Source organism: Cinclus cinclus, chromosome 1 (assembly GCF_963662255.1).
Source record: "Cinclus cinclus chromosome 1, bCinCin1.1, whole genome shotgun sequence".
Taxonomy (NCBI): domain Eukaryota; kingdom Metazoa; phylum Chordata; class Aves; order Passeriformes; family Cinclidae; genus Cinclus; species Cinclus cinclus.
This window is the reverse complement of record NC_085046.1, coordinates 27,715,505-27,731,873: the sequence shown is the minus strand read 5'-3', so window position 1 is coordinate 27,731,873 and position 16,369 is coordinate 27,715,505. Positions and strand designations below refer to the sequence as shown.

The 16,369-nt window shown below is 37.8% G+C and overlaps 1 protein-coding gene across 7 annotated transcripts in view; it reads left to right on the top strand.

Annotated features, from left to right (window-relative positions):
• The window catches only part of ETV1 (ETS variant transcription factor 1), a 62,978-nt gene extending 47,025 nt beyond the window's left edge, over positions 1-15,953 (top strand). For 6 of the 7 annotated variants that reach the window (XM_062495309.1, XM_062495317.1, XM_062495302.1 and 3 more), the window contains 6 exons: positions 3,832-3,899; position 5,640; positions 6,260-6,328; positions 9,355-9,524; positions 13,048-13,149; positions 15,732-15,953. In XM_062495309.1, coding sequence (XP_062351293.1) covers positions 3,832-3,899; position 5,640; positions 6,260-6,328; positions 9,355-9,524; positions 13,048-13,149; positions 15,732-15,953 — 632 coding nt within the window. The remainder of the gene's footprint in view (positions 1-3,831; positions 3,900-5,639; positions 5,641-6,259; positions 6,329-9,354; positions 9,525-13,047; positions 13,150-15,731) is intronic. The other variant, XM_062495326.1, reaches the window with a different exon arrangement.
• Positions 15,954-16,369: the final 416 nt, after the last annotated feature.

Genomic DNA, 16,369 nt, shown 5'->3' with positions numbered 1-16,369 from the left:
TCTATCTGTATAGACACACAAACTAAACTGCTGAAACAGGGGCCAAAATTCACATAATTACTTTTCAGACCAAAAGGACAATTTAGAAGGACATGATATAAGTGAAGTTGCAGGATTGCCAGTGAAGCTCCTTCAAAGTTTTGGGGAACAGCTCCTTTTTGGAACAGTTTCTTATGGAATCTGCTTCTAATATGACTTACTTGGTAATAAAGTGTAAGTGGAAAAGTGGGCAGGAAAAGAGTATGAAGGTTCCAGTCTTATTGTCATCACTTAGTTTTAAACCTGTAGGGAAGTAGGCATGTTTCACTGTGAGTTGAGTGTTTGGTGAATTTGAGTGACTGGTTAACAGGCTCCCCAACTAAGGCAGCTGCCTGCCAGTGCACCACAGTTTACACCTGAGCTCCCATATGGAGGATGAGGCCCCAGGCAGTCAGTTCCCTTCTCCTGCTCTTTTTCAATGGCCTGTGCCTTCTAAGGCTCCATCTTCACATCTCTCCCTCTGCCCATGCACACAAGCAGTGCAATGCCTCTGCATCACACTGTGCTTTGTCACCAGCACATGGGGTATTCCCTGGGCCTCCAGATCTTCAGCTGATGTTGATAAAGTGAACTGAAAAGCAATTCAGAGTTAGCATGAAACATAACAACCTGCCCTTTAGTTAGGGAAGCTGTGAAAGGTTGGAAACAGGAACAGCTGAAGAATAAATCCTGGTTCAGGTTTCCAGCTCCTGCTTTGCTCTGCTTCCTTCAGAAGACAGTCAGTCACTTCATCCCATAGGACACAGTCTTCTCATTTCATCCCTTTGCCTGCAGAAGCTCCATCTTCCCTGTGTCTATTCTGGCCAGCGACACAGGCTGAAATTCTGTTTGTTTTTTTTTTTTTTTCCTGTGCAGGATGGGATTTCGAGAATGAAATCTCATCCTTATCTCTGAAAAACAATAAGAAAACAGGATTTAAGGATTGTTTACATGGTCTGAGTTATACAGGGCTGATATAACCTAACCTCTTAAATTCTGACATGGTAATTAATGTGAACTACCTTACCAAGAGATCACACAAGGATCTTACTTGATAATGAAACTTAGAATCTGTGCCTGCTAAGTTCAATAGCAGATTTTTCTTGTCCTGAGAAAGTCTGTTTGGTTTTTTTCTGCTTGGATGTATTTTGCTGAAGGCATAGCAGAGCTTATTTCCATTATTTTTTCTCTGTGATGGTCCCAGATGAGAATACATTTTTACAGTGTCTCGATTACGTATACTTTTTAAAAGAGCACCTATTGGAAAAATAATGTTTTCATGGTCTATAAGACTATATTCATTGTTTTAAGATGACTGCTATGTTTCTGTTAATAAGAAGACCAATGAAGAATGGCCCCCAAGTATTCCAATCTGATAATAAAAGATAAGCAATTTTTTTACATTTCTGTATTTTAGCTAGTTTATTTTTCTTTTTGGAAAGGGGTTCTGCTGTTCTTGAGCTGATGTAACCTTATTATGTAAATTACTTCATTGACAGTCTGAAATAAGCTTGTTGTGTGTCTATATCCAGGCACGATTTTCTTCAAAGACTAAAACTTGCAAAATGATAAATCAGTCATCTCAAACACTTGGATCTTGCCCTGGAAGTATTTAATGCCTGCTTCTGTCTTATTTGTTGTCTTGAAACAATGGTTTAAGGAGAAGAAAACATATAATTGCTCTGTAATTTCTACACTAAAATGTTTTCTTTTGAAGTAGGTCCGCTTAGCATGTAAAAATACTTCTGGGTCTTAGTCAAGCATTTAGTACAATTTAAAACTGCAATACTAAATTTCATTGGTTGGACTTTTTATTAGATAAGGTAGAAATGAAAGCAGCAGGCAATTTAATTAGCAGTAATTTTTCTGGGCAAGTCATTACTTTGATGAACTTCAGAGCAATGTTTATGGCTCCTAATTAACCATGTTAGTCATTTGATTGAATAATCACTTTGGAAATGTTTCTACAATTTGATTAGAGTCTGACCCACTCTGATAGTCATAAATTAACTGATAGCACTTTAGGATAACAAGACTCTAGTTACTTTACGAGAAATAAACTCTTCCTTGCTCTATTTTTTTGGTCCTCTGTGGACTGTTTAAGCACAAGCTAACCAGAAGATTAAGTAATGTTGGTACAAACAATGCTTGCCTTAAAGAGACTCCAGATGTTAACTAGAATTGACTTAGGAGCATAGGAGATGAAACCCCGACTTGGCTAAGAAGGCAGCTTTGTGGATGCATGCATAATTCTTTATTCAGTATACTCTGCTCTATCACTTTGTAAGAGTGGAGTTCATGAGTCAAAAAGGGCTTTGCTGCCAATAGCAGAGAAGTTTTACCTAAAATAGAAAATAGCATCTGTTTCAGTTCTACAGCTTCCTCTTTTTTTACGTAGATTTTTCCATTCTCCTTAGAATTCAATCTACTTAGTAACATGGATGATTCCTTGCAGGTGAAGCACTGCTTGTAGCCTTGACTTCTAGACTGCAGAGCTATATTTGATTCTGGTGATCATTGAGTCACTGATTCCTGTTGTTGCTCAAAGTAGCTGCCTGAGACATTAGAGATTATCTAGGCCTGAGGAGGCAGGCACTGAGCGTTTTACTGAGAGAGGAGGTAATGAAGAGTTTGGCACAGATGTGCAAGAGGGGCCATGGACTGTTAGAGGAAACTTATTATTACTGCCCTGTGTTTCACTATTATGTGAAGTCAGGGTAAAACCTCATTTTCTTATCCTGCCAAATCTTTGATACTCATCACTAGTCAGTGAACAGTGAAATTTGGAATCACAGACTGAAAGAGTCTGTAGGCAGTGTTGGAAAAATAATGTCTGCTCTTTCGACCTCTGTTTGCATCTCTTAAAGAGTTACAAGTTACTGGTAACAGATTGCATAGCTTAGGGTAGGAGTTCATTGCAAGATCAAATAGACTTTGTTAGGCAAGACTTGTGATATCCAAGAAGTAGGTTAAACATGGTCTAGAAGGGCAAACATTTATGGTATGTTTCTGTTTGCAAGTCCCTGTGCACAGGATGTGGCTACTTGGGGACACTACAAGATGGAGAAGAAAAAGAAAGACATTCAAAGAACACATTTTTCATTAGTTCTATCTGGCTTTTCTCTTTCTTACTGCAGATTTGAGTAGAAGTGGAGAAGAGCAAATAAATACCAGTATTGTTTAAAATATGTAGTGTTCTTTTTGAAAAGGTGTAATTTTTATTTTAAACATATACAAGTGGAAAGTGATATAGATAGATCTAAATTTCTAGATAAAATGCTTAGCAATTGCAGAAAATATCATTAACCCTTCAAGTCCTTAACCAGAGTCTAAAAAGCATTACCCTACTCAAAATTCACTTTGACATTCCTTGAGTAAATGTAGAGTTTATATGTCTCCAGTGTGACTGACAGTCTATTCAGCACAGTTGATTAAAAACTTTGGGTTGAATTAGTCACAAAGATAGATATATAAGCACAGGGTTTAAAATATTCATGGTCACTGGTGCTGATTTTTTTGTGAATGGTCCAAAGTGTAATTGCCATGGGAGTCAGCTTTTAGCAAAGTTGATTACAAAAGGTTTGGAGTTCAAGTGCCTATCATAGATAGGATCTGTGAGCCTCACATCAGGTCTTTCTCCTTGGCTGTGTGTGCTGTATGCTGCTCTGAAATACTGTGTATTGACAGCTTCCTTCTCACTTTAACTTGCATTCTTGTCTGTTGCTCTTCTGCTTGCAGCCTGTCCCATTGATAACCTGCACACTTTTAATTCCAGACAGTCTTTTTAATTGCATTGTTGTCTTCTCCTTTCAGAAGTGCCTAGCTGCCATTCCATTTACATGAGGCAAGAAGGCTTCCTGGCTCACCCAAACAGAACAGAAGTTAAGTTTTCTATTATGTACCAGTTTTATTTGAGAGAAATCTTAAAAAAATTAAAAGCCTGGGAGTATTTGGGGTTCACTGGTTTAATTCTGTTGCTGGGAATACTTGCCTCATCCTTCTTTCCCTTTTAGTGTTGAGTTTCTGATGCACTGAAAGTTTTGTAGTTTCTTTTAGGGCCATGAGTTGATCAGGATAGAAGCAATTATATTATGAACTTAACTCATTCTACTTTTCAAGTCCTCAAGCAGTTGAAAGGAAGAGACACTTAAAAATTTGTCAGTTTCACCCATTCTGCTCAAGTGATATTTTCCGGGCTGCTAGCAAGACAGGCTCAGTTAACTCTGTCAAGTAATCCATTTTATGCTTTAAATTCAGTGAAGGTTTTGTCCTTTTCCTTTTGTTATGATTTTTGCAATGTTTCAATGCACTTTATACCCAAATTGAGATGTTCTAAAATTCCCAAAGATTTCAATAGGACAGAGCTTACATAATTGTCAAAATTAATAATTCTGAGTGAAAGCACTTTATATGTACTAAAAATAAGGTGTCAAACAGAACTATGATGACTGAAAGAGAGGTTATAGCCCCCACTGTCCTGTTTTAGTTAATCTGTATTAACACTATATTATTTGTTTAGAATTTATTTGTTTTTCTTCTAGTGGGCAAATTTCAGAAAGAGGATGGAATCTGGTTTTGAGATTGATGAGAATCTAGATAGATGTGTCTAGTCTTCCAGGAAGACTTTGTTTGCTAATGTAAAGACAGAATCAAAATATAACACATCTGGTTAAAATCCTGTTTGCTTCTGGGTTGAAATAAAGACAGAAAAAAAACAAAGTTAGTGTTTAGCCAGGAAGGTGAAACAGGAGATGAAAATTTCTAAATCTTATTATATGAAATTATATGAAGTATAGAAACTTGATAAGGGAGGTGAGAAACATCAGGAAAAAATAAACAAACTGCAGGGATAAGGGCAAAAGATCTTGAGATTTAACCATGGCATACATCGGGGAAAACATATCTTAGTTGTGTTATGCTCTTGTAAGGAGTTGTAGGTGGCAAAATTTTCATGAATGATGTAAAAAAAAAGCAATAATGTTTCCTAAATATTTGTTTTCTGTATTTGGAAATCAACCAACATAATTTTACAGAATAAAGGTCACGTCAAATCTGATTCTGTTCTTTGCTGAAGATAAAAGCTTGATTGATAAAGATGTTTGTATCGTATAGTTAGACTTTTTATGGCATTCAATTTGCCTCTGCATTGCATTCTGATTAAGAAGTTAGCACAAAGCAATATCGATAGAGTACACATTAAATACATTAAGACCTGGCCAACTGACAGATCTCAAAGCGGCTGTCACCAGGCAATCATCTCTGAATGGATTATAGTTCTGTAGGAATTTATATCAGGAGTGTTGCTATTCAATATTTTCAGTGAAGATATGGAACAAAGTTAATAGATAACTTTATGGCACAAAGATAGAGCAGTAAATAACTGGCAGGACAGGGCAGTCACACAAAGCAGTTTGAATTGTTTGGTTATCTGGGCACATTAAACAAAATTTTTTTTTAATACATGAATGTAGACCAGGCCAGTGGAACCAGGAAACAATATATTGGAGAAAATGATTTTGAGAAGGGCCTCCTCCTCACCTTCACAGTGGGAAACCAGCCCAACCGAGCACTGTAACCTTAAGGCAAAAAGCCGTCTGTAATACTTAGGCAGTCAAAAGGAGGGTCAGAGGGCAGCAGGAGAGGAGGAGATATTTTGTCTCGCTCAGTAGCACTGGTGAGACTGATACTGATATGCACTACAGTTCTGGTTAAGCTAAACATGAGCATAATAGGAAATAGCAGGAACGTGTACAGAAAGGTGTGCTAGAAAGACTTCTGAGTTGTAGACAGTGTCTTTTAATGATGAAATAAAATTTTCCAAAATGATCTTAATTGGAAGGAACTTCAAGAGCAGTGTGTGAGGGTGACTTGTGTGGGTGTGAGGAGGAAATACTGAGTGATACTTTAAACTTGCAGGGAGAAGACCTGCAGGAACTAATGGTTAAATGTTAAAGCCATGCTAGTTCAAACAGGAAATGAGCAAATATTTTGTAATAAATCATACAGAAAAATGGGTGCTTTTTCATTTTAGCAGGTGGAGATTAACAGTCTCTTGGGAATGCATATGTTAATTAAGCACCCTTGTACTTAGGCCAAAATGTTGGGATTGGGCGATGTGTAAAGGATGTGGGGTATTAATCTGATTCCTGTATAACTTAGTGTTCCATCTGGCATTAAGCCTGTGATCTCTTTTTCCTCCATGCGTCTTTTATGTAAACACCTCTCTCTTTTTAACTTACAGGCTGTATGTATGAGAAGGGACCTAGGCAGTTTTATGATGACACTTGCGTTGTTCCAGAGAAGTTTGACGGTATGTATGACACATCTCTCTTTTTCCTGTGTAGAGAGATAAAAAGAAAGAGATGAGGGACTTTTCTCTGTTGCTGATCAAAAAAGCCCAGTAACATTCCAATTTAAGATTCCTTAACACACCATTTGTGGTGTGCCCAACCAAAGCTGACCTTTGTCTCTTGAAAGCAAAGTCTCCTCTTCAATAGGATGTCATTCGACTTATGCCAGCAAAAGATGCTGCACCAAGACTTGTGGCAGAGTAGCTCAGTTCCTGTGCTGTTGAGAAGTAATAAGAGGATTTCCATTGCACTGATGATCACATACTGCTTGTTGTTTGAGATTTAATGAAAGCTGTACTTATAATTAACAAAACAGTGGAGAAAACAGCAGCTTTGGTTTTACTGAGGATTAAGTCTCTTGTCTTGCTGTCTACGAAGTGATGAATAGTGGGAAGTGAGTATATTAGGGCATTTTTGTGTTTGTGCCAATGTATTTGCACTAGGTTTAATGTACTAGTGGTTTATTTTTCAGTGGGATTGATAACAAATCAATGCTCTGTTCACAACACTACAAATTGCAGCGGATTTTTTTAAAGAGGAATTCTGAGGTCAATTAAAATGAATGGTCCAAATTATCCTCGGTTACTCTGACGTAAAATCAGTTTCCTGGTGTAACTCAGCTGATTTGAGATTTATTTTATTATAAGTAAAGTAGATGGACACTATTTCTTGCCAGTGACTCCGTTAGTCTGCAACTTTGGGAAATAATTTAGAGACCAATTACTTAAATTTGCTAGAATGGCATTATGTTAGTGTATGCATGCTAGTGTAGTGTTGTGGGTGTAGATTTTGTGTTAGTGTGTGTGTATGTCTGGCTTTATTTATTTCAACAGGAAAGATTAGATATTTCCTGATAAACTTGTAAACAAATGTCTGATCATAGCTGAAAGTAGAGCTGGAGAACTGGTGTCTTTCTCCTACTTTATGTTTTTTGTTTTGTCCTGAGACTCATTGACTACAAATCTACTGCATGTTTAGCAGCATTTGTTGTATTTGTTGAAAAATTGGAGACTCTGAAATTAAAGTAACCAGAGAATTGCACATTCTTCAGAGTATCACATGTATTTTTATGTTGGTAAGAAATAGATAAAGAATTTTAGACAATATTAGATCTAACAGAAGATTGCTCAATTCAGTATTGCATTATCACTGTATTGACACAGTCACAGAAAGATGTATTGAAAGTCTACTTCATACCCTGGTTCTGTAATGTGAGCTCATTTGGGCTTTTTAAATCTTTTATTTTAAAACACACTGTGCCAGGTAATTTTTTTTTTGTTCCCCACAAATTATTGTGGAGCTGTTCTGAGTACCAGTGTCATATTTATATGTATATTTATGGGAATGGGATCAGACCCTGTTCTACAAGAAGTTAAAACTCCTTAACAGTAGCATTTGTCTATGTCTTCCATGAAAAACCTTTTGGTTAATTTGGGTTTTATGCAGTAAAAGGAATGAAAAAGAAATACAAATACAATAAAAACAATAAATGTTGAGAAGTGTTTTTGTGTCTGAAAAAGAAGCAGTCTGGTGCTAGTTTCTATGACTGCCCATTGAGAGAACACCTTGTACTCTAGAAGATTGATCTCGTTATGCAAATAGGTGTGTTTATGCTCGCAGCATGTTTTGAGGAAAAAATAGTAGACGTGTCATATTATGTCCAGTAAAGCAAAAGTTGGATAAGCCCAGGACTAGTCTTGATGTTTCAGAGTAGATTCTCAGCTGCTTCACTTGAAATCAAAGATTAGCGCAAGGAAAGAATTTGATCCTGTGTAATACTGCACTTGCTAGCATGTTGCTCAGCTATCGTTATATAAAAAACCCAACCAACTGTCCTTGAAAAAGGAGGACTTTCAGGACTGGAACTTGAACCTCACATAAACCAAAAAGCCTTGTGTTGATTTATTTGTTTTCCACAGCTATTGAGTCAATTTTCTTTCCTGATTACAAAAGGAAGTTCTCCAATTTTAATATTATTATTCTGCCTTTCACAACACAGAGCCATTCTGTAATGGCTGTCAGAGCATCCTGATGTTGTGGTTGAATGTAAATTCCTGACTTTCCTTATTAAACAGGTCACACTGTTTATTAGAGGCTTTTGCTGTTCTGATAATTGAAATGAGGAATTTTACCAGAATATCTGGGATTGCAGTCCTTGTGTGGAGAAAAAAAACCTGTCTGCTTCAGCATCAGACCTCTCAGCTGTTGTTGTTTGTTGTTTGTATGACTTGTTCAGTATAAATTTGATTTAAAAACAACAAAGACAGTATGGATGTAGCAGGATAGTTTTCTCACTGGCAATTTGTGGAACAGCTAGTAGAATGTTATTGATACTTTTTAAAAGATTTTTCTGGACTTAAATTTTTAGAAATATTAACTTATTGCTTTTCAGAGGGAATAATAATTTAATATATAGATATGAGTAAAAGTAATTTTTGCTCAAATGCAAGTCCAAAATGCCACAGAGGAACTTGCGTATCTGCAGGACATACATGCCTATACATAAAGCACATGCTGTTTAAGTCCAAGTCAAATAACTGTCAATTTTTCCTTAGAAGCATTTGCATGCAGAAGTTTCACTCAATAGGGTCTTGTAGCTTTATGAAGCCTACATTACTTTACCAGCACTGGGGCCTGTGCAAAGTATAGTACACAGTTCTTCACATATCAGGGCTGCTTCGAAGATAGTTTATGCTCTTTCAGAAAGAGGACATTACAAAATGTTTTGCAAGAGATTTGCATTTACCAAAACTACGTGGGGACAGGCTTAGTGAGACTTCCATAAATCATGAACAGATTTAAGTGCTTTTTAGTATATTAATATGTTGTTGTAAGTCCTCAGCTAACAGGGGAACGTTGTATTTCAGGATGGCTGATTCTTCCCTCTGTTTTGTACCCCTAACGATTGCTTTGCCAGCTTCCCTGACAAACCGAGTGGTGCTGTTCCAGGGCACTGCTCCTGTAACGTTGTTGCTGTTGCATACAGGTGATGTCAAGCAGGAGCCAGGCATGTACCGTGAAGGACCCACGTATCAACGGCGAGGCTCGCTTCAGCTCTGGCAGTTCTTGGTAGCTCTTCTTGACGACCCATCCAACTCTCACTTCATAGCATGGACTGGCCGAGGCATGGAGTTCAAGCTGATTGAGCCAGAGGAGGTGAGTTAGACAGATAGCATGCCCTCAATCGCTGCCCCATCCTGCAAATTCAACTGTGCTCCGTTGCACTTGGGCCTTATTTTCCTTCAGTGTTTTGCTTCAGTAGTGCTTTAGAAGGGTGACAGAAGGGACTGGCAAAGGAAGTGCTTCAGTTAGGACAGAGATATGGTTAAGCATAGGTTTGACTCCTAGTCCCACAAAATAATGCAAATGTTGCAAGTTCTACAGTTAGTAAATAGTTTGCATTGATTGTGGGGTCCACATTTTTCAGAATCACTTTACAGATGGAACTGTATTCCAAAATCCTTTGAAAACTGGTTCCTTTCTAATCTTTCAACACCAAATATTAGATTCATTAGATTGAATCATTACATTGTTTAGTACAGGCTTAGATCCTGAGCTTGCAAACACTCATGCACATGCATGGTTCTTCTGAACCATGAAGGACTAACTCATGGGGTAGATAAAATTACTTATATTCATGAATATTTGCTGAAGTGTGGCTTAGTTGACTTGTGTGATAAACAGGAATAAATTGAATGTTTTATTATATAAACTGTTTTGGACTAGGTAATGTTATGTAACCTAGTCTGCATTCTAAACTATCATGGAAACTTTTGGAAGATCAGGTGTATATGAATTTTGTTGTAAAATTCATTGATGTGGAAGATCTAATTACGCTTGTCAAAAGACAGAATCATTCTGCTTTACTTTTTTGCCTCTTCAGTAGGGTCTTTTAATAGAGGAGACCACAGCAAATTTTCTGACAGGATCCCCTCTGAGTTAGAACGGAGTGGGAAGACTCTGGGGTGTACAGCTGTTTCTGCATTTCACTGGCTATTTCTACTGTTTGCCACCCATCTACTGGCATTAGCAGTCTGAAAGCTTTCTTGCATGTTACTTGCATGGTCTGCTGACAGCTCTGTGGGGATGCTGGAGTAGCTGGGGATGGCATCAGGACTGATGTCCCTTTCCTTTCTGACATGGTCTGGCTGAGGAGCAGGTTTCTGCAAGGCTCCCAGTGCTGGCTCTCCTTTGTCTGAGCATCTCCCGCTCTAGTGATAGTCACCATGGCAAATCCTGGCATTGTGTATCTGAGGATTTGAACTCAGAACAGTCTTAGTCAATGTGAAGCAGAAACTTTGCTGGCAAGTCTGCAGCCTTAGCAGGCTACCTGGGCTCCTTAGCTCTGTAATCTGTCCCAAAACAGAGCAAAATCTTTGGAAAGTCTATTGTTTGGTTTTGGTGGATGATATACATGATTTTCCCCCCCCACCCCAGTCTCATATATTTTACCCTTTTAGTTTTGTCTTGTCCTTATGGTATGTCCAATTTTTTTCAAGATTGAAGAGTTTTATTGAGGAATGGTTTCCAGCAGATGGTGCAAAAACTTTATAGATTTTATTAGCTAAGGAAAGGAAAGTAACAAACCCCTAAGGTTTCCTTATTATGTAATTCCCTGAAGAACTAGATACTCTAACTTAACTTAAACAGGTCATCTGCATGTCTGGCTATGTAGAAGTTGCTTTGTGTTTTTGAGCAGCACTGCATCCAACATCTGGAAGAGGCTTGAACCTAGCCTCACTCTGTGTCTTCCTAGGAGTACACAGGAGTCTAAGTTGTTTTCATATGAATGTCATGAATCTGACAGAAACAGTCAATTAAAATAAGAATTGCCTATGGGAAGTTGCACAATTCTGTTGGTTGCCAAGTGTAAATTGAAGAGAAATCAAAGAGCTTGTTGGTTCTGCTGTGGCAGGTTAGGATGTCAGTGACGACCTTTCCGTCCATTCCTTACTGGAGGTTTATGCCCTCGTAGGAAGAGTGGCAACATAAATGAGTATGTATCAGCTCCTGGAGTGCCATAGTTCATTCAGAAGTAAGTGTGAACTATGGAGCCTGAGCATTGGGCATTGGCAGGCCTGTTACAGGGAGAGCGACATTCAGCAGGAAGGTAGGGAAGAAAGGTAGAAGGCTGAATACCTTTCACAGAGCAGGACTAGATATATGCTATGCAGTTCAGGGACGGGAACTGAACCTGATTGCTTGTCTAGGAGGGTCAAAATACCACACAATGTAACATTTTCTTCACATTGTTGTTTCTCTTTGCTGTGTATTTATTTTGCAAGCCTGTTATGTTTGGGACTTTCAGGACTGGCAGAAATAAACCCTTGGAAGGAATAAAAAAGGAGTGATTTGGTCATGTGTTACAAAAATGAATAAGTGAATCAAAGTTAGACATCTAGGCCAAATCTGCAGCTGGAATAAATTTACATGATTGGAGGTGTGTTTCAGTACAGCTAAAATGTAGCTGAACTTAGTAGAGCCGTGATAATTTACATAAGCCTGAAAAGCTGCACCACTGAAAGGAAATAATGCTTTCAAAAGAAATTTTAGAAATTACTGTCCAGGTGGACACTGAAATAATGGATTTTGCTCAGTGCTGCGTGTTGTCATGGCTTGCATCAAAAAGCTCCAGACACCTATGGGAAGTTTTGCAGAGTGGTCTGCAGAGAAGCTTCTTGGCTACTCTGTCATTTTTCCAGAGCTGTATGCATATGCACCTCTCAATCATTTTTATAAAATGTGCTTTAAAGAGTTCATCAGCTCTAACTTTTTTTTTCCTCTCTGGTGATATTATAGTCATTTTTACAGACAGTAATTGAAATGTCACCAATAGCCGATTAAATTTCAGGCGAGGAATAAGAAGTTAATCTCTTTAAACAAAGGGTCGCTTTGTCCAAAACTATCTTTAGCAATAGAACAGGAAGCATAAAGTCAAGTAGAAAACATAAGTCAGAGAAGAAGGCATATTGTTCTCTATGGAATAGTTTCATGAGTTACTTGCCATTCACTTTTTATTGTTGTTTTTAAGGGAAATTATACGACTGAAACTATGAAATTTCTGTTCCATTCTTCATACTGCCATATAGTTCTTCCAAACAATTATTCTCCCTCCTCAGATAATTCTTTTTTTTTTTTTTTCCTGAGGTAATGTTTAAGACTGGGAGCTGTCTTTAGACTTGTATCTCCTAATAATCACAACATTGCTGTCATTCCAAGTACAGTCTGTATTAGTTCATGAACTAAATGAACTAATGCATGTGTGTTTAAAATAATTTTTTTTCACACAGCAAGGCAAAAACAGGCATGGTACAATTGTCCATTTTATCAAACTGAAGAAAGGTTTTTTGTGAAAGTTTTCTGGTGGAACTTGCTAAATATTTTTTGTCCATCATATCTTTCCATGGCTTTATTTTTTCATTGGTTTTCTGTATTAAAAAAAGCAAAGAAAACCCTAACGCTCCACCACATTTTCCAGTAAGTCAGTTTCAAGTTTAATGATGATGTACATCCAATTAAAATTCATAGTAGTACATGGGAAGATCAGGTCATAGCAACTTTTTCCTATTTGTTGCACCTGCAGGATTTTCCCTCCTGCATCCCCAAATAAGGTATCTGATGATAAGATCTGCTTGTTAAATGCATTTAACAAATCATTGCTAATCCATTTTTGTGGCAGGTGGCACGTCGCTGGGGGATTCAGAAAAACAGGCCAGCTATGAACTATGATAAACTTAGCCGATCGCTTCGCTATTATTATGAAAAGGGAATCATGCAAAAGGTGAGTAGCTAATTTTGTATTACATTTCACCAGTCTTGCATGTTAATCCACAAGTCAGTTTACAAGGAGTACTTGTAATTGCATGGCTTAGTTTTTTCATCTGCTTAGCCAAATGCTAAGCTTTTGGACCTACTAGGTCCAGCACATGCGTTAAGAATTTTTTGTTCCGTGTAAAAAATGCCTGTGGTTTTAGTACACACGGTGCATTTCATGATTATAAGGAAAGAAGTAACATTCAAAAATATCCAAAAAAGTTTCCTGGCAGCTGGGAAGGGCAAACGGTAGAGAACAGTACAATTAATATTTTTCAAATCTAAATTAGCTGCCCAGTGGTTGGGTACTTCAGTAAGTGCGAGATAGGGGAGAATAATTATGCCTATTAACATACCAAGTACTTTAATATTTTTACCACTGGTGTTGTAGTAATTCTGGTTTTGAGTGGAATTTAATATTTATAATAGATTGATTTAGGAGAAATATTTAACAATAATTTTAACAATATTTATATTTAACAATGTATTACAGGCTAGTCTTGCTGACAGTATTCAATCCATCCTCCTACTGTGGCTTGCTGATTTTTAAATCTTGTGTGTAGTACCATGTAGGTTGAGAAATCAATAGGAGAGACCAGTCTGCTGTATCTGCAAAATTGCCATGGGTTATCAAATATCATAATAAATACCTTGGACTGCAAAACTTATTCCATGTCTTTTCACATTGGTCTTGTGACCAGTGATAATGAACACGTTTAAACTTGTCATATGCCAATTCCATGAATGGAAACCATGCTCTCAGCTCAAGCTACTGGGCAACTTCTCCAATAGATTTTGTGAAGTTTTACAAGTTCTCTTTCTTAGATTATGGGATTGTTGTAGTGCACTCTTTTTTCACTACAAGTAGTCAACTTTGGACAACAATCTGGGTTAGTATTTGCTTACAGTTCTTCAGTAGCTCAGCACCTCATTAATTTTTCTGTGTGATGTAATTGTGCGCTGGGTCTTTGTAAAGTGGATTGGACACTGGGTCTGATCAGGGAGAAGCAGAAGTGCTTGGTTTTGCTGACCGGTGCTTCAGGCAGGGAAGTTCCTTGTTGCAGGTTACAGCTCAGCAGCATAGGCAGCTGTGCTGCCAGCACACTTCAAAGGCAGCTAGGGCAGGAAAAAAAATAAGGCAGGGTGAAGCAAGTTAAAAAGGTGGGGATAGAAATACCAGAAGGCTGATAATGCTGCCCCAACCCACACATCCATTTAACGTGGAAAGTTTACAAGTACTTTTGACGGCTAGCTTGCTACATTCTAAACGACTACTTTATTATCTACAGGAATGTGTTTAACACATTTTGAAAGCTAGCTTGTATGCTTATTTTTCTGACATAGCAGTGTTTCAGTTTTGTCCTGGGATCATTCTATCTGGCCAGTTTGTGTACGTTAAAAACTACTGAGGGTTGTAGATGCAAAGCAGGTTTCTTTATGGCAAAGTTTGTATGCATATTTTCCCTCCTTTTATATTTTTTAAATCAACAATGATAGTTGGTTATGCAAAAGCCTGATTCTGAATGCAACTTCTAGTCTATCAAATTTGCTGACATTAATTTGATTTTTAAAATTCTGCTGCAGATACAGTCCCTACCAAATTCTATTTGTAGAATAAATAAGATGATGGATTAAAGAGGTGCTTCAAACTATTTTGCACCTATAGGAAGAGAGTTGTTAAATTTGCAACACTTTTTCTGTCTTCACTAGCTTACTTCATTGCTATGGTAGCTAGAGTTGCATAAAGCAGACAATGGGATTTTTATTTTAAAATCATTTTAATAAACTGTGAGCATGCAAAAACATGCAATCGAATGCATGTTTTTAAGCATAGTTTTTAAAATAAAGTACTTGAGAAGACACCTTATTGATTTCTGTTTGCTGTGTGTAATAAGACAGCAATTTTGTGTTGTTTTTATCATTCTCTAGCTTTTAGGAAATTGAAGCATAGACATTTAAGGCTGTTTCTGATTAAGGGAAAACTGTAGGATCTTTGCCCCTCCATAAGCAAATCCAAATGTCCCAGCTTTGCATGAGCAATTGCTAAGTACATATTAGCCTACGTATTTGCTTACGCTTCCCCTGTGCAATCAGCATGCACTATAACTAAAGTGCTTTTATACATAAGTATGAATCAATCTGTGTAAAGTGAAATCCAGATCTTTGTTGTGCAATGTGATCCTTTTTTCCACTTCGCACACAGAGTGTGCAATTTTATTTTGCCGCTGTAGTGACAATTTGTTTACATTTTCCAATAAGAACAGTTCCATTTGTGGTTAAGTATAGGAAACGATCGCAAATAAATGTTTAGAAGTAGAATACTTAGTTCGTCTTCCAACAGGATGTCACGTGTGGCAAAATCAAGAGCATTCTGCACAGTCTGCTTTGGCAGGTTCCACTTGTCTTTGCTAGGTCACTGCTTTGCCAGTTCTGCTGTCATGTTATTAATTGTGTAACAAAGGTGAGTTCTTTACAAGACTGTTGAACTTGGAGCGGCAAAACAGGAGGCCTTAATGCTGCACCTTTTGTTTCCCCTTCTGTTGTCCTAAGGTGGCTGGAGAGAGATACGTCTACAAGTTTGTTTGTGACCCTGAAGCGCTTTTCTCCATGGCTTTTCCCGACAACCAGCGCCCCTTACTGAAGACTGACATGGAGCGCCACATCAATGAGGAGGACACTGTGCCTCTGTCCCACTTTGATGAGAGCATGGTCTACATGCAGGATGGAGGCTGCTGCAACACCCACCCCTATAATGAAGGCTATGTCTATTAACAACAGTGACACTGAAGGGGTGTTTCTCCCTCCCTTAAGCGTCTCCTCTTGCCCAAGACCCAGAGGAGAGCTGAATCGACTTCAGTTTGTTTTTTAAATAGTACACTAAAAGGGGCTTTTCCTGTTGCATTACTCCTATGGTCTGCCATGGACAGCGCACTTTATTTGAAAGGGGAGGGTTGGAACCTAAATGTTATTCTGTGTAAAAGGAGGAAAAGGGTGGGTTTGCTTTTTACTTAAGTTTGGGAAGGGAACATACAGGTTTTAAGTACAAAAACAAAGCTATATCATGTCTGTTTTGTTTCATATCAGCATAAGATATTGTACATTTTCTCTGGGTATCCGTAGTACAGTTAATTCTCATTGTGCAAAATAACCACTTTTGATGATGGTATCAGTACAGCATGCCTAGGGCA